This window comes from Quercus robur, chromosome 8, assembly GCF_932294415.1.
Source record: "Quercus robur chromosome 8, dhQueRobu3.1, whole genome shotgun sequence".
NCBI classification, from domain to species: domain Eukaryota; kingdom Viridiplantae; phylum Streptophyta; class Magnoliopsida; order Fagales; family Fagaceae; genus Quercus; species Quercus robur.
The window spans coordinates 51735169-51762047 of NC_065541.1; the positions used below are offsets into that span (position 1 = coordinate 51735169).

Consider the following 26879-nt stretch of genomic DNA (forward strand, 5'->3'; position numbering starts at 1 on the left):
GTTTGTGTTTTAACAGCTTGGGATCGTACTCTTCTTGCTTTGATCAAAGTACAAGTCCAGAGTACAGAATATAAAGAAGGCTTTGAATGCTTGTCTTGCAGGAATGAATAAGGCCCCTGGCATGTAACATATGACACACAGATTTGATTTTTTTTTTTTTTTACATGTGAAAAAAGTGTTTGGCAATACTAACTTTCAGTTGTAGATAGGGTTTGAACTTTGGAGCAAATTATTTACTAATTAAGTCAATGCTTTCAGGGGGGAGGGAAAGGGGGAAATTTTTTTTTGATTGGTATTGGCTGGTACTAATTTTTGGCATCTTTGGTTTTAAAAGGCTGAGGCAAGTTAAATAATAATAATAATAAAATCTTGTTTCCTAGATGTGAGGGGGTTTAGTTCAAGTGATAGCCTAGTGGTAATGGGCACCTTTTGTGGTGCTTCATGTTTGTGGTTCGAACTCACTTACCCTTCCCCCCCACTATACCTATAAATTTTTTTTTCCAGGACGTTGAGGTTGCAACGAGGATTTGATGATGTTGTTATACTTGATACTGCCATTGTGACTACAATTTTACATGCAGTTTAGGCCATATATGCAGAAGATCTTTGTCTTTTATGTGTCATATCCCCAGCCCCCTCTCTTTAAGAAAGTCCTCATAAAGCCATTCATTAATTTGGGTAAGCAATGGTGTGAAAACAGGGAAATTGGTTGCAGGTGCTTGGCACTTTGTGCAAGCTACTATTTGCAGGCATTCATTAAAAATTCTTTTCATAAGATATTTGCTGCTATTTGAATTTGATAAAGTCATATGGATGCTTAGTGTAGCAGTGTTAACAAATATTAGGGAAGCTGTATTTACTCCACTTGTAAATTAAGCTCATTATTTGAAGGTTGAGCCTAAATAAAATTGGGAAAGTTGTATCTCTTTTGTGGCTAGGATAAACTATAGCCCTCGGGTTTCATTTACGTAGTTGAGAATTCTATGATTATGAAAGACAATTCAGATGCTGTTGGGCGTGATGAAAATATATATTGGTAAAATGAGTGCAGGCAGAAGATGGTATGGAGACACATTGTTAAAGAACTAGGAATGATCTGATTGGAGTTGAATAAAAAACCCAATGGTTCATTTGGAAGGAAGTAATTGAAGAAAAGGGTTTGAATCAGTGTCTAGTTTAAATGACTGAATAAAGTATAAAATTAAATTTTTTTTCCCTTTGAAATTCATGGATGGGACCGAAGCATTATTAACCTGTGAATTTATAATGGTTAGACGTAAGATTTTATTTTAAATTCATAATATTAGGGCGTTTGTTGGACCTAAATTGTCAAAGTTTTGTCAAGGATAAATCTATTGAATGTTGTTGAAATATATTTAAACTAATTTATACTAGTAATTGTTCTTCAAAAGCGACCTTTAGAATATTCGCAAATCTCTTGATCAATGAACAAGGTTTTGACTTTTGAGTTGGTGGTTCGTGCACTGTTACTGCTAAACTACCTGCTTTACTTTATGTCCTAAGTTCAGGATGTCATAGACTAAATTAATGTAAACTGAAGTTAGGCCATAAAGTAAAAGCAAATTGTTTGGCAGCAAACCATTTGCTTTACTTTATGGCCTAACTTAAAACATGTTATCTTGACCCCTCTTAAAAAAAATGCTTTCCATACCCTGAAAGAAGGGAATTTCAATACCATACACCATAATCTGTTTTTGGTAAGATACGGATTGCAGTAAACGAAAACAACACGGTCTGAAGAACAGTCAGAAACATCAAAATAGATTTCAAAATGACATCGTGTAGTTGATCAAAAATCATAAAAAATTATGCTCTTGCTCTGGGCCCATTCCAGACAGAAGAGCAGCAAATATTGAGGTTGGGTCGCTAAAAAGGAACCCATTTTAAGACTATAACAAAAACGGATCAACTGTTCGTAATAGCAACCCACCCAGGTTTTAGATTTGGTCCTGTTTTGAGGCTTAGCAAGATCAGTTCAATTTAAGTGTACATATTTGGCAAAGAGGGTTTGAACCCAAAGAGGATCTTTATCAGTTAGGTGCCTCCAATTGGGCTTTTGTTTCAGGCTACTATAGAATGGAGACTCAAACCTCCTCGTTTAGGTCTAGAAACTTTGTATTTTTGGGGCAGAAGAGAAACACCGGTGGTGGGACACAAATATGTATGGTTCCATATATTATTTAATACGGCAAATAATTTGGAATGATATGCAGCAAAGAGCAAACTATGTGAAATTTATACGAGTTTCTGAGGTGTGGATGACCCTTTTTTTTTTCCTGGTCAACAAGAATTATATCCTATTCCCCTTTCCAAATACCAAAGCTGTGAAAGCATGTATCATCTGAACATTTACCAAAAAATTATTAGAGAAGCTGCAGTTAGGGTTTGATCTTTTTACTCTATTTTCCAACTGATGTACAATTTTTTTTTTTTTTTTTTTTTTTGGTCTTATGTTATAATTATTTTAAGGTAGATTTGAAGTATCTATTGTAATCCTCAATCCTCTACCTGAATCTCCATCTAAACTTTTGGCTGTCTTGGACACTCATGGATTAGATTTATACTCAATCAATGTTACAAGTTCAAATTAGTTCAATTAATAAAGTCTAGAATCAAATCCTATCTGCATCAAAAGAAAAAATGCAAAATCCACTGGGTGGTGAAAATATATTCAGCTTTTCCTCAGGTATTGAGTGGGCCTATGTTGTCCAGAGTAATGTCTATTTCTTGAGAGACTAGATCCAAGGCCTGACACAACTTTCTGACCAATCTTGAAATTTTATTTGACAGAATCTACTTTACTGTGCAGCTATGTACAATTTTATTTATTTTTTGACTGGTTGTGAAAATAGATCCAGATGTAATAATAAGCTTTTATGCCAAGATGTGGTTGAGTATGCGTTTTTGCAATATGCTGATTCTGTAACTACAGGACCATCATCATTATGGCATCACTATTAGTCCTGAACTCCCAATAGGGTCACCACTATTTATTAGTATCATTTTTACATTATCATAGAGGCCCAACGCCTATGTCTTAAGTTCTTGCTAGACACACTCCTAGGAAACTTTACTTAATGAAATCCGGCATATTCTTTTCTCATAATGTTCTTTTCCCCCCTTCTTTTAATAATTTTTCTCACATCCATGCATAATAGTCACTTCACAGATATAAGTATTTGTAGGTTATTGGTATAAGGGGTAAGAATTAGAGTTCAAGTATTCAGGAATGTTAACGAAATTGCAAAAATTTTCTAGATATTCTATGGTACAAAATTTTAAAAATCTTCGTAATTTATTTTAAAGAAATGCTTGAGATTATTATGTCACTTTTTTATTAAGTCAATTGGGGCTTGCATTAATAAAGTTTCGATTATTACACTTATTTGTCTTTGTTGTTGGAAGGGGTCGTTTCCCACCAATCAGCCTAGTGGACTTTCAATTATAGTAAAATGGCTCTTATTATACTCTTATTCCCATCTCTGAATTGTCTTTCTCTGTTCAATTGGCAGATGCCGGAGATATGTAAATGACAGTTTTTTTCCCCCTAAATAAATACTTTTTTTCTCAACCCTAAATATAGGAGAAACAAAAGAACTAGACCAAATTTCATATTTATCTAAAGCTTGTAAAATAGAAGAAGATAGATTTGAGATGAGAACCGGCCCAGTCCAGTTTACAACAGTTGTCTATTAGACCTAAAGATAGACAGAGATATTGCCTTCCCTACAAACAAATGAAAATTTTACATTGGTAGTGCTAGTTCACTCAAAATGAGAATTTTTAAGAAAACAACAGTAAAAGTGTTCAAATGTTTAATGAGCCTAGGTGGACAAAAAAGAAATGTTCAATTTTTAAGAAAAAAATGAGAAATTTTTATTGTATATGATATTCGGAACACTATTCTTTTTAATGTTAACTTCATAAAATTATGTAAGAATTAAGGGATTAGAGATCATGATATTCTATCTTAGTGAGTTTGATTTATCTGATTAAAGAAATCTAATCTAAACTTTTACCTAATGTGTTTTTTTTAATTGGGTGCTAAGTGGGAGCCTCCAACTCCAAGTTAGAACAGCACTATGGATGAAGTTTCCATCATATAGCAACAAGGTATTCTTAGTCAAAATAAGGATTGATTACATTCAAACACAGTTCATTTTTACCTAAAAGCTGTAAGTAATTCCTCAACAAATATAGGTTGAGGGTCGTTCCACCAACCAACATAATCCTTGCTTTTCTACTCCTAGGTCATTTTCTCTTCTCATGTTCCTTTCTCCCTTTAGGCATATCCAGTATAGGCATATCCAGTATGTTGGGAAAAAGGGGCTTGAACATATAATTGGACCATAATTTAGTAGTTCATATTAATAATTGTGTTTTCCATTTACCTTTCTAGTGCATCATATTCTCTTGTCATTCGATTTTTTTTTTTTTTTGGGGAAGGGGTATGGTTTAGAGTTTCATGCATTTCTAGATTACAATTGTCTGCTATTTACACAATGTGATTAACATCTACAAACCTCATTCATTCATCTCCTTTATCTATTTAGCTAAAAAGAACCTTATGATGGAGTAAGAATGCGTACTTATAAATACAAAATATACTTGTCAAGAATCTTACATTTCAGTTAATATTTGTTAGTATTTCCAACATAAATGTTCAGCTCAAATCTCCCTTATTCATCATTGTTCTACCTATTAAATATAAATATAAATATATATATATATATATATATATATTTTAAGGGAATCTTAATATACTTGCCGGTAATTATAAATATAAATATAAATATATATATTTTAAGGGAATCTTAATATACTTGCCAATTGAGTACTTTTGAAATTGACTTACGGGTTAGAACTTAGGACCAACACTTATAGCTTGCTGCAGTGGCGGAGCCACTAAAGGAGCTAGGGGGACCATGCCCCCCAAAGCCCATAATTTTTATTTTATTTTAAATAAAATATGTATATGATAAAATTTTTTAATATATATTTACATGGCCCTTTCAAAATATGTAAATATATGTGTACGTATAAAGATAATAGTAGTTAGTATTTGGAATCAAGTCTCTCAAATTATGGTTTCTCAAAAAAAAAAAAAGTCTCTCAAATTATCTCTTTAAATTTTCTTTTATAATGGTCCATAGCTCACAATCTTATTTCAACGATCTTAACTGTCCAACTAATTAAAATAAAATAATAATGGTTAGGAGTTTTGAACTCACATTTTATAGATCTTTATAAGGCCTTGGGAATCACTAAATCAAAGGCTTGTAATTGTTTTATGCTACTGTATATAGCATAACATAGAGTATAATATATGTAAATAATTAATTGTTGTACTTTAACTTGGCTCCTTCGAAGATAAATTCATGGCTTTGTCACTGGCATGCTACAATAATATTCTTCCTTCACTCTGATAATATTAATATTCTCTTCTCTTTCCATTAGTTTGATAGTTGTTTGAAAAGGAAAAACACAATGATAATAGTATTAAAAATAAACGAATGACTAGAATACTCAACTCCAAACAGATGTGGTCATTTTTCCCTTCTATATGTCCAGATTTAGAACAACTTTTATGTTTGATTTCCATAAAATGGTTCATGGCGTTCTACGAACCCTTGGAACTGATACACATTCAACTTGGGATTTTGGTTTCAAAATTCCAAGAATTTAATGTCAAAAAGTAAATAAACAATCTTAATGGGCTTTAGTCTATGTTTTTATTTTGGTCCCCTCCATTCATCATGGTCAATTCAAGATTATTGGGTTTCTTATTTGTGTTTGGTTGTCAAAAGCAATCAACATCACTCTACGCACTTTGATAGTAACAATTGTATTATTAATCTCTTTGAATGTTTTATGGTCTTAACCACTTTACGCTATTACCTTCCCAATCATATGGTTCTGCTTCACAAATATATATATTATTTTTTGTTTTTCATAGTAAATATATAAGCATTAAAATATAGTGATATTATTAAAATATAGTAAATAATATATATATATATATATATATTATTTTTTGTTTTTCATAGTTTGGTCGCAGACAAAACTCTTGGAACAAATAAAATATAGTGATACGAAATTTGGAAAAGTTCATCACAACTGAAGTGGAAACTCAATGTACTTCCATTTTTGGAGTTTAGGATGATCCCCATGTCACTATTATTCCATGCAACTATCCTATAAAAGACAACCCCACATATTATTAGTTTATACATCAATTCTCTTTTTCCAACATTCTACGTGACAATATTTTAATTTAGAAACCAAAACATACTTACCCCCCTCCCCCCAAAAAAAAAGAGAGGAGAGAAGAAAAGGAATGAAATAAAGAAGGAAAGAAGAAGATGGAAACGTAATCCCCTTGACCAAGTAAAAAGTTGCATATTTCTTCCGATAAAAGTGGACCTTGACCCCATGACTTTGGAAGGAGCGTAAACTCCAGCTTTAGATGAGAGATGCTGTACAATTTAACAGAGATAATGCCAACGCAATGTTTGGAAATTGCCTTTGTCTTTATGGCTTGGTGCTCTGCTCGTTGCCTCCATTAATTTGCCTCCATTATTGTGGGGCTTGTATTGGTGGGGTTGAGGTTGAGGGGGAAAATTTTGAATCCTCATATCTTTGTTGATGTAAAAAAATGTTTGAAGATTTATATAATTTTTTTTTGTGATAACGATTTATTATAAAATTCAATGAAAATGAAATGATAATTAAAAGAGAATAGAATTGAATAGAAACTAATGCCTCATCCACTATATTTTCACAACAAATTTTGAATGGTAAATTGTTATTTGTTCTAATCTAAATCCACCACTAAAATTATTATTTTATCAATCAGTAACAGCTATTATCAATTTGACACACAATAATTGACTTTTTGTTTTTTTTAATGCTTTTGAAATATTACCTTTAGCATCTTTAGCGTGATTGAAAATTTATAAATAAATGTATGGAAAATAAAAGAAATATATAATTTTGTTGTTAGAAATTATGTATTTCCACCTTTTATTTATGTATTGGTTTAATTATTATTCAATTCCTAACATTTGTCTTGCGTTCAAAATAGTCTTGATGTTTTAAATGTGTTAATTTAGTCCTTAAATCTTTTGGTATTGTGTCAAAAAATAGTTTCTACCATTATGAAGTGGATGAAAAAACTGGTGGTGGCTAAAAGTGATATTAAAATATTAATTTCGATGCAAATTGGGATGTCAGTCTACCAGGTGGCCTTAATTTAAGAGGGAAAAAAAAAACTTTAGCCCATATACCCTCACATGCTTACATTCAAGGGATTCATTTAGGATTTGAAATCCCAAAATAATGACCAAGAGAAGAGAAGGGTGATAGTGGTGGAGGACCTGTGACAGATCAAAATGCTTGATCAAACACTTGTTGAGATTGAGACACATGTTGGCAACGAGATTGATGAGGCATTGATCAAGAATTTTGGACTCTCTCTCTCTCTCTCTCTCTCTCTCTCTCTCTCTCTCTCTCTCTCTCTCTCTCTCTCTCCTTATCAAAAGTCTCAATTAGTTGAGAAAAATTTTGGTTGGATTCTCCTAGGTTTTTTTGTTTTCAAACTCTATTGTTTAATAAATTGACTTTAGATAATGAGTATGATCAAATAATTTTCCAATAGTGTTGGCCTCTCACTAAGTTCTTACTTTATCTTTTATTTTTATTTTTTAAGATTAAGGCTCCGTTTGGGAGGAGGGAATGGAATGGAATAAAAGGAATATTTTTAGAATATTCTTCCCTCCCCTTGTTTGGGAGTTTTAACGGAGGGAATGGAATGTCCATTCCCTTGTTTGGGAGTTTAAGTGGGAGGGAATGGAATGGTTAGGAGGGAATGCTCATTCCTCTCTTTTCCCTCAAAACCTCAAATTTTTGTTCCCCTCAAAATTGGGAGGAATGGGAGGGAATGAATTTAGGTTTAATGAAATTTTTGTTAAAATCCCTAAAATACCCCTTTAATATCAGCCTTTTTTTTTCTCATTCAGCCGTAAGAAAAATAAAGCTATAATTCTTGCACAATATTGTCTGTCCTCTACAAAGTGAAGCTGCTACTGCTGGTTTTTTTTTTTTTTTTTTTTTTTTTTTTTTTGTCTGCTGCAATTTTCAGATATTGCTTAAACCAAGTAAGTCTATCTTTTTCTTTTTCTTTTCGGTTGTTTGCTAGTCTTTTTTTTTTTTTTTTTTTTTTTTTAACTTTTATAAACTGTTTGCTAGTGATTCATGAGAGTGATATATAGTGTTTTTGTACTCCTAAAAACCAAAACAAACCACATTCTGTACAACTAAAAACCTTGAAAGTGAAAAGAAACGAAAAAACCTTGAAAGTGAAAAGAAACGAAAACTGCTGTTACCTGTACAGCTAAAAAAAAATTGTATTTAGAAATTTAAAAGTGAGAATTGCTAGAAAACTGCTATAGAACTGCTGTGAATTTGAAACTAAGAACCGCTAGAGAACTCAAATTTGCTTTTTACTTTGTTTCCTCTTTGATTCTTCTATTATTTACGAAGCAAGTGGTGTGTTACGTACACTTGCAATTTTAAGTCAACCATCCAATTAGTTAATAGCTCCAAGGCTTCACCACGTGTCTGGTTAAGAGGAAATGTCTACAAAAGCTAGTGTACAAGTTTAGACAAAAGACAGGTGTGTGGTTAAGAAAAAAACTAGAGTAAAAAAAAAAATTAAATGAGAAGAAACTAGAAAGTAATGCACTGTTGCAGAAAATCATACACTGAGTTAGCATAGAAATTTATTTTTTTACTATTAATGTTGAACATGAAAATGATTCAGCCTAGGACCGAGTAACATGACTTTGCCCAAATTCAAATCAAGGCATTTCATTGAATATATTCTTAGCCAAAAATAATTCAAACAAATTTATTGCCCACTACTTATTCATGAAATCACAATAGAATTCTTGCAATGCAAATAACAAAACCAATATCAGACCAAGATAGTTCCCTTTTCTATCCATCAATCTATGTTATAATTTATTAACGTCAATTCCCTTTCTGTCTAAACAAAATATATACATAATATATTTTATGCATTTGCTTACAACTTATTAAGATGTTAAAGCTAGTGTACAAGGACAGGTGTGTGGTTAAGAAAAAAACAAGAGTAAAAAAAATTTAAAATGAGAAGAAAATAAAATGAAAAGTATTTTAATTAAAATAATAGTAGTTTAGAACTTTAATAAGTTGGAGTAGATTATTTTTAATATAAATTTTTTTATGCCTGAGGCCTACATATTTTTTATGGAAAATCCAACATATAAAGAGATGTTCTTTGGTTGCCCAGATCATGAGCGCAAATGTGTCTTATTGACACTGATGTCTAGGCCTAAAAATTAAAAAAGTGTGGGATTTTTTGGCCAACTTAGTTTTGGAATGGATTATGTTATTTTGTCTTGTTTTGGCATGACTCATTACCGGAGTTTTTTTTAAAAAAGATATTTGTTTGCATTGTTAGACAATATTTATTTTGTTGAGAATAAATATGTGATGCGTGAATTGCTTTACAACATAGAAATATACATAACTTGTTTTTTAGCTACAATAATTTTTTTTTCCTTAATGAAATTGGGAGATGGAGATGTATTAAATTATCAAATCCATTGTAAAGCATACCAGCCAAAAAAGATCCAATCTAAAACTAGCAGCTCCTAAAAAAAATTTGCAAATTGAAATAAAGAAATTGTACTATTGTTAATTTTTCATGCCATTATCTTCATCTGTTAAATTATTGATTAGCGTGATACAATCTATTCACCTTGACAAAACAATATTGTAGTTCAATAATCTAACACAGACCCAATTGTGGCTAACTAGTTTCACATCATCCACTAAATACTAAGCATTTCAAAGCAATTATAAGTTCTCATTGATTATTTTTTATATTCTTTAAAATGAAGGGTATAATAGTAATGTTATTATAAAATGATTTCATTCCATTCCTTCCAATGTCACTCCCAAACGGTGTTACTTACTTTCCATTCCATTCCATTTCTTTATTTTATAACATCCAAACAAGATTTTTAAATCACATTCCATTCCATTCCTTTCCCTACTAAATCCATTCCATTCTATTCCATTCCTTTAATGATCATTACATTCTATTCCATTCCATTCCTTTATAAACTCCCAAACGGACCCTAAGACCAGCTGGCATGTGGCATCAAAATTATTATTTTAATATTACTGTTAGTCACATTAAATTTTTTTATTTACCCGACTGTTTTAACGCAACATCAAAAGGTTAGAAAGTAAACTAATACAATTAAAATCTTAGAAATTATTTTGAAATATGGGACAAATGTTAGAGAGCAAACCGATAATCAAGCCTTATATATTCTATCAAATTATGCATGAAAATGACAATTCCTTTGAATTCCTAGGAGTTTTTATTTTTGGAACATTGATTGAGAGAGAACATAGTGGTTTCAAAACTCATTCAAGGAGCGAGTAGTGGGGTCTACCTTCCTTTGCCTTCTCAATAGTACATCTAAATGTATTATTAAATTGACAAAATTTGACAATAAACTTGACTATAACATAAATCTACAATTTCATTCAATATTTTTTTTTATTGGACGTGAATTTTGACAAATTCACTATCAAATTACATTTTTTTTTTATTCTTCACACTTGCAAAATTTTCAAAAAAATCAAAGATTAATAGCTATGTCATCAATAAAATGTTTAAATTTCAAGTTTTTTTTTACTATAAAATTATGTATAAAAAATAAGTTTAAAAATTGAATTGTAAATAATATTTGTTTGATACAAAATTTGACATTTGTATTAAGAACACAAAGAATATGCAATCTAACGGTTAGATTTTCAAAATATGTAGCCATATTAATTTTTTTAGTGGGAATTATAATTTTAAACTACAACCAAATTTGTGGACAAAATTTTTCCATTATTAAAAGGAAAAGTTTGGTGATACTGAAATTGTCACTGACATTTCCACCAAAATTGTGTATTTTTGTATTGTGGTGAGTCCAGTGAGGCGAGTTTGTGAGAAAGTATGTATGATAATACTTTTCTGAAAAAATTTCGTGTCAATAGCCAAACTCTTCTCAAAATTAGAGATATTTATTTCAGATTTCTTATTAGATCAACTTTTGAATATAATGATCATAATGTTTAACATGTTCCCATTTGACAATCAAACATAATGGCTTGTATTTTGGTTGAATTTCCTAGTGTACATTTAATGATTCATACAGTTTAAACATCCTCTATCCAAACAACTCTCATAATGCTAACCCTATCCTTGTAGGCTTGTAGCACAATCTTCCTCCAACTATGATGTTCCTTAAGGCTAAACCCTGTACCACATCGATTGCATGATCAACTCGAACCACCACCCATTGCCACCAGGAATGTTCTAATCCAATAGGTTCATCCTTAGCAAAGCCAACTCTAACTTCATGCTCTTTACCTGCCAAACTCTCCCAATCAGAGTTGTGCCTTTGCCTTTGGCCTTAAATTTGGCATTAAATATCTTCAGGTACAAAAATGAGATTTGATAGCCATCGAATCTTGCACTTGCAATATTAGATAGATAATTCAGTGCCCAATGTTCTTTATAGTCCGGTATAAAGGCTAGTTGGAAAGTTCTATAATTTAACTTTATCAGAGACTACTATTTAGTTTAATTTGCTGATTTGGATTTGAATGCATTTTGATTTTGTAAATTGAGTTTGTCGGTTTATTTTAATTTTGGCTTAATTTGGGCGAGTTGGTATCTCTTGTGGAAAAGTGCTTAGGGGAGTAAGAGGAGTGGGTTCCAGCTGTTAAGGTCGTTGAATTAAAAAAAAAAGAAGTTAATATATGTATTAAAGGTATGTAGAAAATATTTTTAGAAAACTTTTATAGAAAAATAACAACTAATTTTAATTTTTTTTTTTAAATTTTTCATAAAAATAGTATCAAAACTTTTTTAAAATTCTCTAATAACAATTGCCTAATCCAAAAAAGAAGAAGAAGAAGAGTGTATAGTAATGTCGGCACGTTTTTAGTAATGCAACGTAATGATATTTTGACCATTTGTTCTCATCAATGAGGTTGCAAAAGCAACAGATAATGGCGCATATAAAATAACAACACCGAAAAGCGAAGCACTCATGTGATATCTTCGTTTTCCTATGTTAACCCAACTATTATAAAAAGTGATGTCTACATCTCAAAGAAAGTAAATCTGTAAATGGTATTATTGGAAGCTAACTGTATAAATTTATTTATTTTCATCAATTCTCATATTGTTTAGAATATTCGAAATATAGACCATATCAATTTTCATCGCCCCACATAATAATAATAATTCAAGGAAGTTGCCGAATTTTAAAAATTTGACCAATTAGTGGTCCCTATATACTATTTGTTGGCAGTACCACTAACGTTTGAAAGCTTATCTTTTGAAATTATCCCATTTTAAATAAAAGCTTACTTATACAAAAGAACAGAAGAACATTCTCATGCATAACACTAGGTACTGTACCAACAAACTTATTTACCATAAAACAAAAAACTAAAGTACAAAACTTGATCAAACAAATGTACTTGTAGTTGTAGTTAGACACTTAGTTGGATTTAATGAATATAAATAAAAATTAACTATAGAAGCTAGCGAGCGTTAAAGGAAAATTCTTCACTCTTACTAGAGGAGTCTTCCTTTCTTTTATAGAAAATGTGGTCATTCCTTTAAAAAAAAAATTTAAATGTATGGACTCTATCATGAGTCTTACATTGGAGCTCACATCTTTTGTGAGAGGAAAGATGACTTTTCCTTTAGGAGTAAATAATATCTCAAGAGGAGTTTTCATTCCTCTTATAGAAGGTGTGGGCTCTTCCACAAGTCTTATACTAGAGTCCACATATTTTATGAGAGAATGAATGATTCTTTCCATAAGAACGAATAATTTTTTGAAATGAATCTCATTTCTCTCATAGAAGGCGTGAACCCTATCATGAGTCCTATAATGGGACCCACATATTTTGTGAGAGGAAATAAAGTTATTGCCGAAAGAGTAAATAATTATTTTTTTCGTGCGAGGAGGGTCATGTTAGCAAAGCTCTATGGAGATATTTTATAGGCTGATGGGCCACAGCAATGGGGCATGGAAAGTGGTAACCAGAGATAAGTCACATGCAAACAAAGTCACTACCCTTTGAGGAATGGCCCAAACCCGTTGTTGGTGAGGTCACCCTTAAATGACAACTTGTCAAAGTCTTTCATGTTTCCCACGCCAGCTAGGCGTGTGCCTGGGGAGGGCTCACTATTTATTCCGTAGGATACCCTCTCTACATGGGTAACAAATGAGTGAGGGGACATCATCTTTGAAATGTTTGATAAATAATGAAAAGATCAAAGACATTATTTTTCAAAGAAAGTATGGTTAACACTTATAATAAGTGGAACTATCATTTCAAGATTAAATGAAAAGTAACCAAACTTTAGAGATTATAATAAAGGAATAAGTGAATTATGGGGAGGAGACACAATAATTTTTAGTGTGAAATTAATCTGAAATATAATGACAAAGCGTAAAGTTTTATAAAGTTTTGGAGTCCAGATCTTGATGGTTGAATAAGAGATTTGGGGTTCAATCCCTGCCAACACCAAAATTCGATTAGTGTCTTGGCTTGATGATAAAAAAATCATCAGAAACAGACGCTGTAGGTTGAAACTCCCTTTTAAAAAAAAGAAAGTTTTGAAGGCTATGGCCTCAAAGCATTAATGTAGTATTGCCCCATTCATATCTAGACATTTTTTTGAGGATATTTTGGGAGGGATGTTTAAAGAATGTATGGTTCACACTTATAATAAGTAGAACTATAATTTCAAGATTAAATGAAAAGTAACCAAACTTTAGAGATTATAATAAAGGAATAAGTGAATTATGGTGAGGAGACACAATAATTTTTAGTGTGAAATTAATTTGAAATATAATGACAAAACTTAAAGTTTTAGAAAGTTTTGGAGGCCAAATCTTGATGGTTGAATAAGAAATTTGAGATTCAATCATCGCCTACACTAAAAATCGATGGGTGTTTTAGTCTGATGATAAAGAGCTATAATTAAGAGCGGACGCCATAAATTAAAACTCTCTCTTAAAAAAAAAAAAAGTTTTGGAGGTCATGACCTCGAAGCATTAATGTAGTATTAGTATTACCCCATTCATATCTAGACATTTTTTTGAGGATGTTTTTGGAGGGATATTGTAAATTATATTGTTCTTAATGTTGAGTTGAATTATTAATTAAGATATAAGTTCACTATCATAGATTTATGTATGTTCACTAGTAGGGTTTGTCATTTTAAATGACCAGAGCTTGTACAAAAGTATTAATTTTTTTTTTTTTAAAAAAAAGGCCAGACAGAGAAGATCAGGATTGAAACATGTATCACAGGTCTTATTAACTTAAAATCAGATGTTTAGAAAATAATCAAAAGATTGATACATCCCGTTAGACCACGTGTCTATAAATGCTTAATTTAATTATTTGTGGGGCTACTATGTTGAGGCCAAAAAAAAAAGTTGAAGTCAAATTTAGACTTTACAACACAAGTCAAGCCGATTTTATGACTTATTTTGAGTATCTTGACTTGTTAGTCGTCATGGAACCTATTCCTTAAGTGGTTTGGGGATTGAAGGTCCCAAATTCAAATTTCGCAAATGAAAATCACTCGATAAAAATCTTATGTTTTCAGCATGTTATATATAATAAATACAATGACTAAACTTTTTTATCCCTTTACAAATATATTTTAATAATTAATAGCTAAATATAGTTAAAATTATATTATTTAAGTTAGCTAGATAAAATGAACTTATTTGGTAAATCATAAGTGAATTTTAGGATTTAGCAAAAAAAAAAAAAAGAAGTGAATTTTAGGAAAATTATTTATAACTAGCACAATCCAACCTCAAATCCATTTAAGTATATTTTAATTAGGACAAAATTTAGTTACAAAATTAGTTGTAGCCTGAATTTTGATAAATCCACCATTAGATTACATATTCTTTATATATTCTCAATAGTAATGTCATCAATAAATTTTTTAAATTACAAGTTTTTATAGTTTAAGATTATGCATAAAATATAAGCTTATAGATCATATATTAAATAATATCAGATTGATACAAAATTTGACATATATATATATATTAAGAGTGTATAGAATATGTAATTTAATGGTTAGATTTTCAAAATATATAGTAATATTTATTTTCTTAAGTAAATTTATAACCTTAGACTACAATCAATTTTGTAACTAAATCTTGTCCTTTTAAATATTTGTATCTATAAACGCAATAAAAACATATAAGGTTGAACACGGTTTGGTGTAGCCGGAGTTGGGGGAGGTTTTTGAGCCACACTAAAGTGATTAGAATCCTTAAAATGTGAACTGTCGCTGCACCATTGGATCGAAATTCTAATGAAATCAATGGTGGTTTTCATTAGTATAATGGTTGTTTTCTCCAATCACCGGTAAGAAAAAGAGAACAAAAATTTTACATAGTAACACAACTCAACCATGGAGAGAAAAAAGGGTGAAATAGATTTAAGATCTCAAATAAGATAGAGAGAAAGTAAATCAATCTCATATTGAGATCTCAAACGAGAGAGATCTAAAGATTTTACCATGCTAATCTGCGAAGGTGAGAGAGCATGAGAAGGTCTTGATCTCCAACAACGCTGTCTATCAAGACTTTACTTCTTGATCTCTGGTGATGTTGTAGATATGAGGTTGAGTGGGGAGAAATAAAAAATGAAAGGAGTGGATCAAAGGTTATTCACCCCTAATATTATATTTAGTTTAATCAAGTCTTATAGTGGTGAGTTTATTCACATAAACATTATTATGTTTAAACTCGCCTCGTTAAAAAAATGAATATAAATAATAATAAATAAATTTAGTTCCTAAACATTTTTTTTTTTGTGAGATATGGTTTCAATCTATGTCTGCTTTTGATAATTACTTTTTATCATCATATAAATACATTAATTAGTTTTGAAGTAAGTAAGAATTGAATACTAAATAATTTATTCAATAAGAAGAGACTTAGTTAATTGAGTCAACAAATTCATTATTATAAAATAAAATAAAAAGGAAAGAAATGTCTGACACGCGCCTTAGGTGCGGGTCTGATAGAGAGTAACCCAGCTAAGCAGCCACACACTATTTCTATTTTTTCTTTTTTGGTTTTCCAAAAGTTGAGTGAAAAACAAAATAAAAAGAAAAGAAATAATAATAGCATTATCCAAAGAAGAACCCCTTTTGCTGTTGAAGTTTTTGTTTGCTTCTCATTCTGTGTCTATCTCTCTCTCTCTCTCTTTCTCTGAAGCAGCCCCAGTAAAAGCAAAGCATCATCGCCCACACAAAACACAAGTAGAAAAGAAGAGAGAGAAAAAGAGAGCTTTTTATAGTCTTAGATAGAGAGAAGAGAAGTAAAGATAAACAGCTTTTTAAAGAGAGAGAAACATACAGAGAGAGCTCTACCCTAGCCCAAACCAAAAAAAAAAAACTTGCATTCATTTCTATATGCAATCCGATAAGGACTTGTGCTTTCTTTGTTATAGCTGTCTTAGCAGTAAGTAAGTATATCTTTTCTTATATTGTTTGTAGATATTGTAGCAGTAGTCTTAGCTGTAGCAAATACTTTTCAGCACAAGTCTTGGCCTCAGACTCAGACTCTCTCAGTGTGTCTTAAAAACATTTTGCAGAAACTGTTCGACCTTTAGTTTCCTCCTTTGTCACTCTCGAAAACCCACCTCTCAAAAAACTCTCTTTCTTTCTTTCTTGCCTTCAATTTCCTCATACATTCTTCCTCCAAGTTCTAAGCTTTAGAGAGAGAGAGAGAGAGAGAGTAGTGTGTTTGGAAACCTGTTCGAACTTTAACCAAAGATTTACTACATGTTGTTGTCTCTTTTTACATTTTCACATTTTGTGGCGTTATCCAAAACCTGGGGCTTCAGCTCATTAATGCCATTGACTTGAACCGACTTTTTGTTCCCCTTTTTGAAAAGAAAAAAAATTATTATTTTTTGGTGGGTGTTGGGTTTGAGAGTTTGAGAGCTGAGCTAGGTGTTCAAGGGTTTGTTAGTTTGGTTTTTGGCTTAGAAGATGCTTGGTGTTTAAGTTTTTACCAATGGGTTGGTGAGAATGGACCTGTTTCAGTCTTCTATCTTCAACATGAAGCCTTCTAGCTAGGTTTGGTAAGCTGTAAAAGTAGCTTCCATTTTTGTCTTCTATTTGACTTAAGACTAGCTTTTCACCGCTTTGTGCTCTTTCCTATGTTTTAGTTTCTTTAAATCTGTGTTTTTCCTTTGTGGGTTTTGTTTCTCTTTTAGTAATTTATTCTTTTATTTATCCTTTTTCTTTCTTCCGCTGTTCATATTTTGTTTCCTTGTACCTATGCTGTTGGTGCTTTGAATAGTGTGTGTGTGTTTGTCTCTGTTTTCGTTTCTTCTCTTAGTTTGGTTGTATTTTTGAGACAATGCATCTGCTTGGAGCTTTCTTGCTGTAGATTTGGTTGTTTGGAATGAGAACTATGTCAGAATTACTTTCCGTTTTGAAAAAGCTTGAAACTTGAAATTGCTTTCCCAGGGCATTTCCTTGTTTATTCTCAAATTCGAAAACAACTGGCCTCCTGTTCATTGATCACAACTTGGGTCTCATAGAGTTGTTTCACTTTGTTCTGGGTACACATTGTGTGTGGAATTTGGCTTTATATTTAACTTTAGAATAGAGAGGAGGTTTGAAATTTTACGCTGCGAATCATTATTTGGGGTCAAGGCTGCTTGTAAAAGATTTTTGAGTATAAGTATTTGAAGTAAATGCATGGATCGGAGGGACACTATGTCGTTATCCGGTTCGACCTCTTATTATATGTCAAGAGGAATGGCTGGTTCTGGTCCTGGAACACAGTCTGGGCTACATGGATCACCGGGCATTCGTCCCATGTCTAGTCCAAATGTACAATTTCAGTCGAATTTAGGAGGGAGTACCATGGGATCAACGTTACCAGGAGAGCCTTCAGCTTCAATTTCACCTCATAGTGTCAATGTGGGTGCACCATCTGTGGTGCCGCAGACTGAGCCTCTCAAGAGGAAAAGGGGAAGACCTCGGAAATATGGACCTGATGGGACTGTGTCATTGGCATTGTCTCCCTCGCCGGCTACTCATGGAGGGACGAATACAACAACATCTGCCCAAAAGCGAGGTAGAGGGCGGCCACCGGGGACTGGCAGGAAGCAACAGTTAGCATCTCTTGGTAAGTTTCTGTGTTCTGTTCATGCTGACTATGATTCACCTAAACACTACACTGCATTTTTGTTGATATTTAATTTCATTTTATAATTCTTGTATGCTACTCATCTAAAAAATTGGTTATTCTACATGTAGAACCGGTTTGTACCTGCCTATACCTCAAACTCACATAATTAATTGTAGATCTGCTGTCCTTCCCACAGCCTTGTTGTACACATCACAATTTGGAGTTTATTGGACTAAGGATGCAACCATTTACCTACTTTGACATTTAGTGGACCTAAATAATATCCAGGAAATCCAATCATATTCTTTTTTTTCCTCTTGAATCTTGGAGTTACATACTTTGAATTTTTTAAAATAAATGAAATCTCAACCTTAGATCAGATTAAAAAAAGGATGAAAGAGAATGCCAATGAGCACTAGCTCAAATGGCACGCCTCCTCCCCCCCCAAAAAAAAAAAAAAAAAAAAAAAAAGCCTATTGGGTGCATGTGTAAGCTTACCAACCAAAAAAAAAGGGATGAAAAGAGAATGAATTAGAATGAAAAGGGTTATATTTTGCTGTTGACATCATCAAAATATAGCCTCCATGACTAAACATAGTGTTGTTGCAACAAAGAACAGTCTTGGGCATTGGGAATAATAATAATGACACATCACCTATATGCAACAATTAAAAATTTAAAGAGACAATGAATTAACAACTTCTCAGGAGTTCCGTGGAACCAACATTGTTAAAATGTGTCTATATTGGATGATTATTAAAACCATTATCAATCTGCATCTTTCCTGGCAACTTATGTTTGATTTTGTGTTGGACTTGAAATATTGGTATAAACAACTTTTAAACTTAAAAAAAGTAAGAAGTAAATACCTCTGAGCATGACGTTGCGATGTAATATAGACATAGTTGGTTTTAAAATAAGTAGCAGGCCTGCTATTCGATAAGCAAGGGTATAACAGTTATTTTTACAAGCCATTTGCAGCTTAACATGGTCAGAATCTCAGGGGAATTATTAAAATTGATGGAACTCCACTGAGCATCTAGAGCATTTACAACAGCTTAAAGCTTCCAGATTTGTGTCCTGATCAGAAATCCTTACCTTTTAAAGGAGCTGAAGGACATAACATGAAGTGATGGCAAAGAATAATATCTTGACAAAATTGAGCATAGATGTGTCAATAAAATTTTTTTCCCCCCCTGCTGTGTCTATCTAATTCCTACTCTGAGACTCTTTTTCATTGGGTACTAAATTTATGCGTGATAAGTTTGAAATGACTACAATATAATATTGTAGCTCTGTGCCTCTGCCTTTTATCTTTTTCTAATAATTTATTTCTGTCTGTTAACAGCGTATATTTTTCTTTGTGGAGTGCGCTTGAGAATATTCATTTGATATTTATTGTTTACACGTATTTTCCTTTCTTGCACTGGCTTCCTAGTATGTGAATTGCAAATGGTTGATTGTTTTGATAGGTGAATGGCTGTCTGGTTCGGCTGGGATGGGTTTTACTCCACATATCATCACCATTGCAGTAGGAGAAGTATGTGATTGCTCTAATCAATTAATAATTGTGTCGCACTGTCTCAAGTCTTTAATTTCAGGTTTTTCAATAATAAAGGAAAGAAAGCAATTTCTTCTTTAAGTTTTGTACTACCATATTAGCCCCACAGCAGTTTCTCTAGAATTAAAATCAAAGTAAAGTGTAAACTATGCTTTTGATACCTAGAATCAATGCACGGCTCTTTCTTGAATTAACAAAAAAAATTATTAATAAGGAATTAACAAAGAAAGTTGATATTGTTCTTGTCTGCTTTCAAATGTACTAGAAGCTAATATGTTTTTCAGTTCATTGATCCCAAATTTCTGCAGTCTTTTTATGGTGGTACAATATTTTTGGACATCTTATGTTATTTATTAAAGTTTGCTTATCTTTTGCTGTAGGACATTGCAACAAAAATAATGTCATTTTCGCAGCAGGGGCCAAGAGCTATATGCATCCTGTCAGCCAATGGTGCTGTCTCCACCGTGACTCTTCGTCAGCCTTCAACGTCTGGTGGCACTGTCACATACGAGGTTTGAGCACTTTCTTATCATTTTAGAGACATATTGTCGGTTCTGGGCATGTTTTTGATAACGATGGAGACCGATGCTGATCCTTTATAGAGCTTCTCTTAGACAAATCATCTCAGTTTAAGATTTTGTGTGATAGTGGGAACAATGCTTAAGTTTACGAGGTTTATGCCTGGAATATGATCTAAATGAAATTGCTCGACCTTCAGTTGCTAGTTTCTAAAGTATGATGTCTCAATTGAGGCTTGAGTAATGACTAAGGCAATGACTGGTGTGTATGATCTGTTCATCTCAGTCATCATGGAGTGGAGCTTGAAAGTTAATTTTTGTGGGAAAATATATTTTAATTCAACCTTCATCTGTTCATTTTAGGTAATTTTGATTCCGAAATCCCTTTAATGTGTAGACATCTGCACTGGGTGTGCTCACACATACGCATGCTTTTACATGTATTTGCTTTGCAGATTAGCCTCTGTTTTCTTTTCAGTTCTCAACCTCTCTAGTCTCTCCAACCATTTAAGTAGTGTTATGTTCTATTTTCTTTACCCTACTTCTAAGTGTTTTTTTTTTTAAATTATAAAAACTTTTTTATTATTTGTGTCTTGTATCTCTGATAAGAAAAGTTTTTGGTGCATTGCACTTCTGTAGGGCCGTTTCGAGATATTATGTTTGTCTGGCTCTTACTTGCTCACAGAAAGTAGTGGCTCCCGCAATCGAACTGGTGGTCTAAGTGTCTCCCTTGCCAGTCCTGATGGTCGTGTCATTGGTGGAGGAGTTGGGGGAATGCTCATTGCGGCAAGTCCAGTTCAGGTATTTTCTTGATTGCTGTCTTTTGCACCATTCTTTATTCCCCGTTTAAAGTTCTCTTTTCTCCTATCTGCTAATTGATTCTTCAGTATAGTGATTCTACCACTGGGACTGGGGTCAGCTCCCTGAGAACTTTGTCTATCTAGGAATACCAAATTCAGAATTAACTCCAATCTTTTCTAATCCCTCAACATAGATTTAGTAACTTTGCCACGAAAAAATAAGGAAATCTGAAGATAAAATTGAATAACAAACTGTTACAATAAGCTAAAAATATGACAAATTATGCTTCAAACATTGATGTTAAGTATGTGATTTTCTTCCACGAGCCAATATGATGGGGTTCATTATCAAAAGGGGAAAGAAAATATGATGGGGTTATATGTAGGGATGTCAAAAATGATCCCACCCTGCTCGACCTCACCTGCCCTGCACTGTCCCCCACCTTGTAGATATATATATATATATATGTATGTATGTATGCATGTATGTATTTACTTTATGTATAAACAATTTATTTATTTTTATTGTACATATCGTACTATTATCCGCTAAATCACTTCTCTCTTTCTCTCTCCCTCACATCATGTCTACGTATAATTAATCAATTAATTAATTATTTTTATAAATATCATATTACCTTCCCAAAATACTCATCTCTCTCATTGCCACCCTGACCGAACTTGCCTTGCAATTGCCCCAGACGGGTTTTCCCAGCCCCAAAGAGGGAATGGAGTGGGGATGGGGCACCCATAATCTGGCCCCATCCTGCCATGTAGCCATCTGTAGGTTATACATTATTCAAGTTTCTTTTTCTGAGGCTCAAATGTATGATGGATGACTCCAGGTGATTGTGGGGAGCTTCATATGGGGTGGTTCAAAGACAAAAAACAAGAAAAAGGAGGCTTCAGAAGGTGCCATAGACTCAGAGCATCAGACAGTTGACAATCCAGATGCACAAACTAGCATTCCACCAACTCAAAATCTCAGTCCAATCTCTTCAATGGGTGTTTGGCCAGCATCACGGGCAATGGATATGCGTAATGCTCATGTTGACATTGATTTGATGCGGGGGTGACAATTTTTATCAATAGATGAACGAGCGTTGTATATAAATTTCACCTTCATGGCCACTTGAATCTAATTCTCTTGATGTACCAATGACAGAAAGCCAGTTGATCTTGGCTTTGACAACTCACTTCATTTACCCATCATAGACGATGGGGTTGTACTCATATTTTTGTAGCCTTATGGAAATTTAGTTTGAATTTGATGTTCATGATTTCTACTAATCGACATCCTATTGTACCAGTCTTTTCAGTTTTTTTTTTTTGATAAGCCAGTCTTTTCAGTTCCAACAAATTAAATTTTGATTGGAAATCTCATTCTTTTATGAGCATCGGTCATTGTGAAATAATCTTAAGCAGTTTTTTGGAAAAGGGTGCATTTTTAATGCTGTATAGTCCCAATATGATATGGGAGTAAGATGAAGACAATGCCAGAGGCTGTTATGTTTTTCAGAAGCTACAATGGAAAGTGTCATTTGGATGTGTGTATGACACTTTCTTTCATGTAATTGCTATTGGTATCTTTACCGATCTTCATAAACCGCTGATTGAAATTTGAAATTCTATTTTCAATAAAAAATGTGAGGAAAAAGGGGATAAGATCATGATTTGCACAAATTGTATTAGTTTCCGAAAGGCTCAAGACTGCATTACTCAATGATTTTCTTTTCCAAAAATGCATTATTTTAAGAAATTTTATTACTAATAGTTTATATCATGTCAATTAGTCATGGAAACTTTGTGTTGGAATCATTCCCATGTTAGTTCCTTTGCCACATGGGTGTTCTTATACTAGTGATCATCATAAAATGCCTCAAAACACTAAAAGCCACTACAGGTGCTAAGAAATAACAACTGGCGTCACACTGTTCAAAATTTCAATGATCGGAAGTACCAAAATAATAGTCATGCATGATGAAGACTTTAGAATCTTAACTATCACAGCTTGATGAGTACATCAAATCTTGCACTTGCACCCTTCCCATGATAGTTCAAAACCCAATTATCTAAATGCTTGAAAAAGGTTTGTGTCTGCTGCTTATGTGGATGGAATTGGATAAATTTATTATGCGGGTGGGCGATGGAGTTCGACTTTTAAGATATCTACTAGGTTCAAATTGAGTCATATAAATTATTATGAACATTTCTAATTATAACTTTCTTTGTTTGATAGATAGATCATGGGGATGGGAAGTGAGATTTGAACCACAAACATGAAATGCAATGTTATTAGAATACACTAGTTATAACTTGATTAAACATTTCATTATATAGTGCATATGTGACCAGAGCTCTTAACAAGAAAACTATAAAGTATGAGATGTGACAATCACCAAGCAACATGTGGAATGAGAAATATGAACTCAAACATTAGCTGATCAAAAGTTAGAGACAATCAAGCAATCAAAGAAGGGAAAAGTTAATGGATGTCCTAAGGATATGGTTTAGGAAATATTTTAAAAAACTTTTCATGGAAAAAGAAAATAACAACTGACTTTATTATAGACTTTTATATTTCCCATGAAAAAAGTATCAAATTTTTCTTAAAATAGTCTATTAACATATACCCTAAAGGCATTTGTTAACAGAATCAATTAAAGAAAGGGAGTTAGAGTCCAATGAGGCAACTGCCCCAAAATCCATTAAAGTATTGACAACACATGAATAAAAGGGGTTAACAGCATATTGCAATTAAAACTTAAGTCTCTAATAGTTTAGTTTATTCTCAATTTATGTTACTGTCATCCATTATATTAGAGGTAAGGCCCGTTTGCGCTTTGCCTACTCGTGGTTTAAAACTTTACACTTTGCCCACCTGAACTTCAATCCGTTACCCATCCGTTACCCACCTCACCCCCAACCGTTAGAAAAACACATTTTAGAGAAAAACAAACATAACAAAAATAAAAAAGCTAGGATTTTGATTCTTAAGAACTTCTATAAGAACAAAGTACATGGAGCAAGGATGACTTGGATGCCGATATAAAGTCACGAGCGTCCAATAAGAAAGGCTAGGCACGAGATTGAATGGAAGAGGGGCTCTGGAAGTTCTTGCAGCACTCCAAAACCTCTTGGGGCAGACCCAACTCTGTGAAGGACTTCAAAGGAGCATACTTACCCAATTTCACATTATGCCAGCTCACCACAACCAGACCATCTTTCACAGTTTCATCCTCTTCTTTTCCTTGGTGGGTTTTGCTTTCCTTGTCATCCTCTTTCGGTTTCTTGTTCTTACTCTTCTTCTCTTTGGCCTCGATTTCTTCATGCTTTCGCTTGAGATTATTAGCTTCAAGTTCTTTGGCTTTGTCCTTGTTCCTTTGCTTATTCTTATTCTTCTTCTTCTTTATCTTACTTTCTGGGTTTTGTGGGGGTTCTGAATCACTAGGAAGAACGCCGGTGGTGGTAGAGTCCTTGAGTTTCCAACCCATCAAAAAGCTAGGATTGCCCTGAGTTTAGAGTGAGAGAGAGGGCTCGGTGAGATTTATTGTGGGAGCTTGAAGGGTCGGCCATGGAGGTCCAATGGAGGCTCGGCCTGGGAAAGCTTCAAAGATTGGAGTGAGAGCTCGGGATTGGTGAGGGCTTGGTAAGGTTTTTCGGTGAGGAGGAGCTCGCCACTGAGGTGGCGTCGATGATTAAGGGAAACGAGCTTTAAGGGTCAGCCATGGAGTTTCATTTGAGGCAGCTCAAATGAAACCCAACCACTGTAGCAAACCCAGCCCCAATTTCAACTTCAAACCCACTTTGAATCCCAGTCACAGTGGGGAGAGAAGCCAAGATCAGAGTGGGATTTGTGTGCTATTCCTCCATTTTGTTCTTAGAGAAGTTCTTTAAGCAATCAAAACCCTAACTTTTTGATTTTTGTTATGTTTGTTTTTCTCTAAAAGTGTGTTTTTCTAACGGCTGGGGGTGAGGTGGGCAAAGCGCAAACGGGCCTTACCTCAGGTGGGTTTACTGTAATTATCCCTAGATAATATTTGCTTTTGAGTCTTGAGTTATGCCCATATTACCTTAACATAATCACACATTGACTTCCCCTATCCACCAAACACGAATCAAACAATAGCCTTGAGTCAAAACAATTTTTGTGAGTGAGCCATGTTATGTTATATATTAACTTTATTTTTGTCATTATTATTTAACGTAAAACTTCACTCAAACGTGTATAATGTATACCCAACAACAATCCTAAATAGCAGGGTTAAACAAAATTCACTTCAACTATATGAATTACAATCATTTCAATGAAATCTCACAAACCAAATTTACAAATTCACATACACACACAAACTAACACATAATCACAATTCCAAAATGTCAATACACCCAATTGCTCTCACACAAAAATAGATACACTCAAACTACACTTCGAAAAAACTCTTAGCAACAATACCTATTTATAAAGTCCAATTATATTCCTTGATGGATAGGGAATACTCAATTATTTCTTCAATAAGGAACATTTTTTTACTTCCATACCAAGAAGACTCATTTTCATGATTTCATCCACGTCAAGAAAAAATCTTTATTTTTGGCCTAAGGAAACCTAAACCAAATCAGAATAGGAATTTGTTCAAACTCTCATGTTAGAGAGTCAACCCTATTAAATGCCAAGAAAATGAATTTTGTAGTAGGACTTGGGTTAGGTCTAGTGCACTAGATCAATTGACATGATGACATATGACCAAAAATGGACATGTGTCATCATCCCATCAAATTCAGTGCAACTAAACATTAAACCTAAACTTTATCCTTTGTAACAGAAACACATTTATTAATGTGATTGCTTCACAATTCACATATATATGTTTCTTGAAACCTGAATTGGTCAACTCTTAGGAGTTAGGCCGGTGAAAGGACAAGTTCAACAACCCAAAGTGTGCCTAAACTTTCAGAGCAACTTTAATACTTTGAATATGATAAAAGTTCAACTTCAGCCATGAATCTCATCGGTAACAAAGAGAAAGAGGACTTATAAGAACTTCCTAGATGGGTTTTACTTGTCATTTCCATCTTTATATATAGTTTTTTTTTTCCTCTGCCTGTTCTTCATAGGACGTGAGTGGGAACTGTGGGATTTTGTATATCATCGTGATACAAAATAAAAATTCTTTCGGATGGAGATGGGTCGAAACCTTCTATTTCTTCCCCTTCCTTAGAAATACGTTATATATTCTTAGTTATAGAAAAGGGGAAGTTCTAATAGAACTCACATATCCCTATGAATTTGCCATGATCTTCTATTCTACCAAATTGTGATGGTAATAAAAATGATATTAATTGTAAATTAATAAGAAAAGTGAAAGGACTATTATTACTATTTAGTGAATTTACAACATTTTCATAAGGAGATATCTAAGATTAGCGTATTATAATTTTTTTTTTTAAATAATGAAAAAAATTGCAAAAATTGTTTATACCTCGCCAAAAAAAAAGGAGCAAAACTGACGGTGGATTTTGTGACAAATTTCTTTGGGTTGGTAGCCTTTGTCTTCTGTACAATATTTTTCTGCATGTATTTTCTTGCTTGACGAAGACTTCAAGTTTTCAACTCTGGATCTCATCTACAACAGCTAGTGGATGTACCACTTGG

General features: G+C 33.0%; 1 protein-coding gene across 3 annotated transcripts; it reads left to right on the plus strand.

Annotated features, from left to right (window-relative positions):
• The first annotated feature begins 16425 nt into the window (after positions 1 to 16425).
• Positions 16426 to 22513, plus strand: LOC126696936 (AT-hook motif nuclear-localized protein 9). Of its 3 annotated transcripts, none has more exons than XM_050393700.1 (6): positions 16426 to 17283; positions 17675 to 18341; positions 19817 to 19884; positions 20286 to 20417; positions 21063 to 21224; positions 22069 to 22513. In XM_050393700.1, the coding sequence occupies exons 2-6, from the start codon at positions 17909 to 17911 to the stop codon at positions 22297 to 22299; spliced, it is 1026 nt and encodes a 341-aa protein (XP_050249657.1). In that variant the 5' UTR covers positions 16426 to 17283; positions 17675 to 17908; the 3' UTR covers positions 22300 to 22513. The 3 variants fall into 3 exon arrangements, with proteins under 3 accessions (XP_050249657.1, XP_050249658.1, XP_050249659.1); XM_050393701.1 differs by having other exon boundaries at positions 16426 to 16662; XM_050393702.1 differs by having other exon boundaries at positions 16426 to 16658.
• Positions 22514 to 26879: the final 4366 nt, after the last annotated feature.

What these genes read in the sequence shown, in the direction of transcription:
- LOC126696936 (XM_050393700.1), top strand. Translation starts at nt 17,909, where the DNA reads ATGGATCGGAGGGACACTATGTCGTTATCCGGTTCGACCTCTTATTAT. An exon ending in TCACCATTGCAGTAGGAGAA is followed by an intron (nt 19,885 to 20,285) that starts GTATGTGATTGC and finishes CTTTTGCTGTAG; the next exon opens with GACATTGCAACAAAAATAAT. An exon ending in GTGGCACTGTCACATACGAG is followed by an intron (nt 20,418 to 21,062) that starts GTTTGAGCACTT and finishes GCACTTCTGTAG; the next exon opens with GGCCGTTTCGAGATATTATG.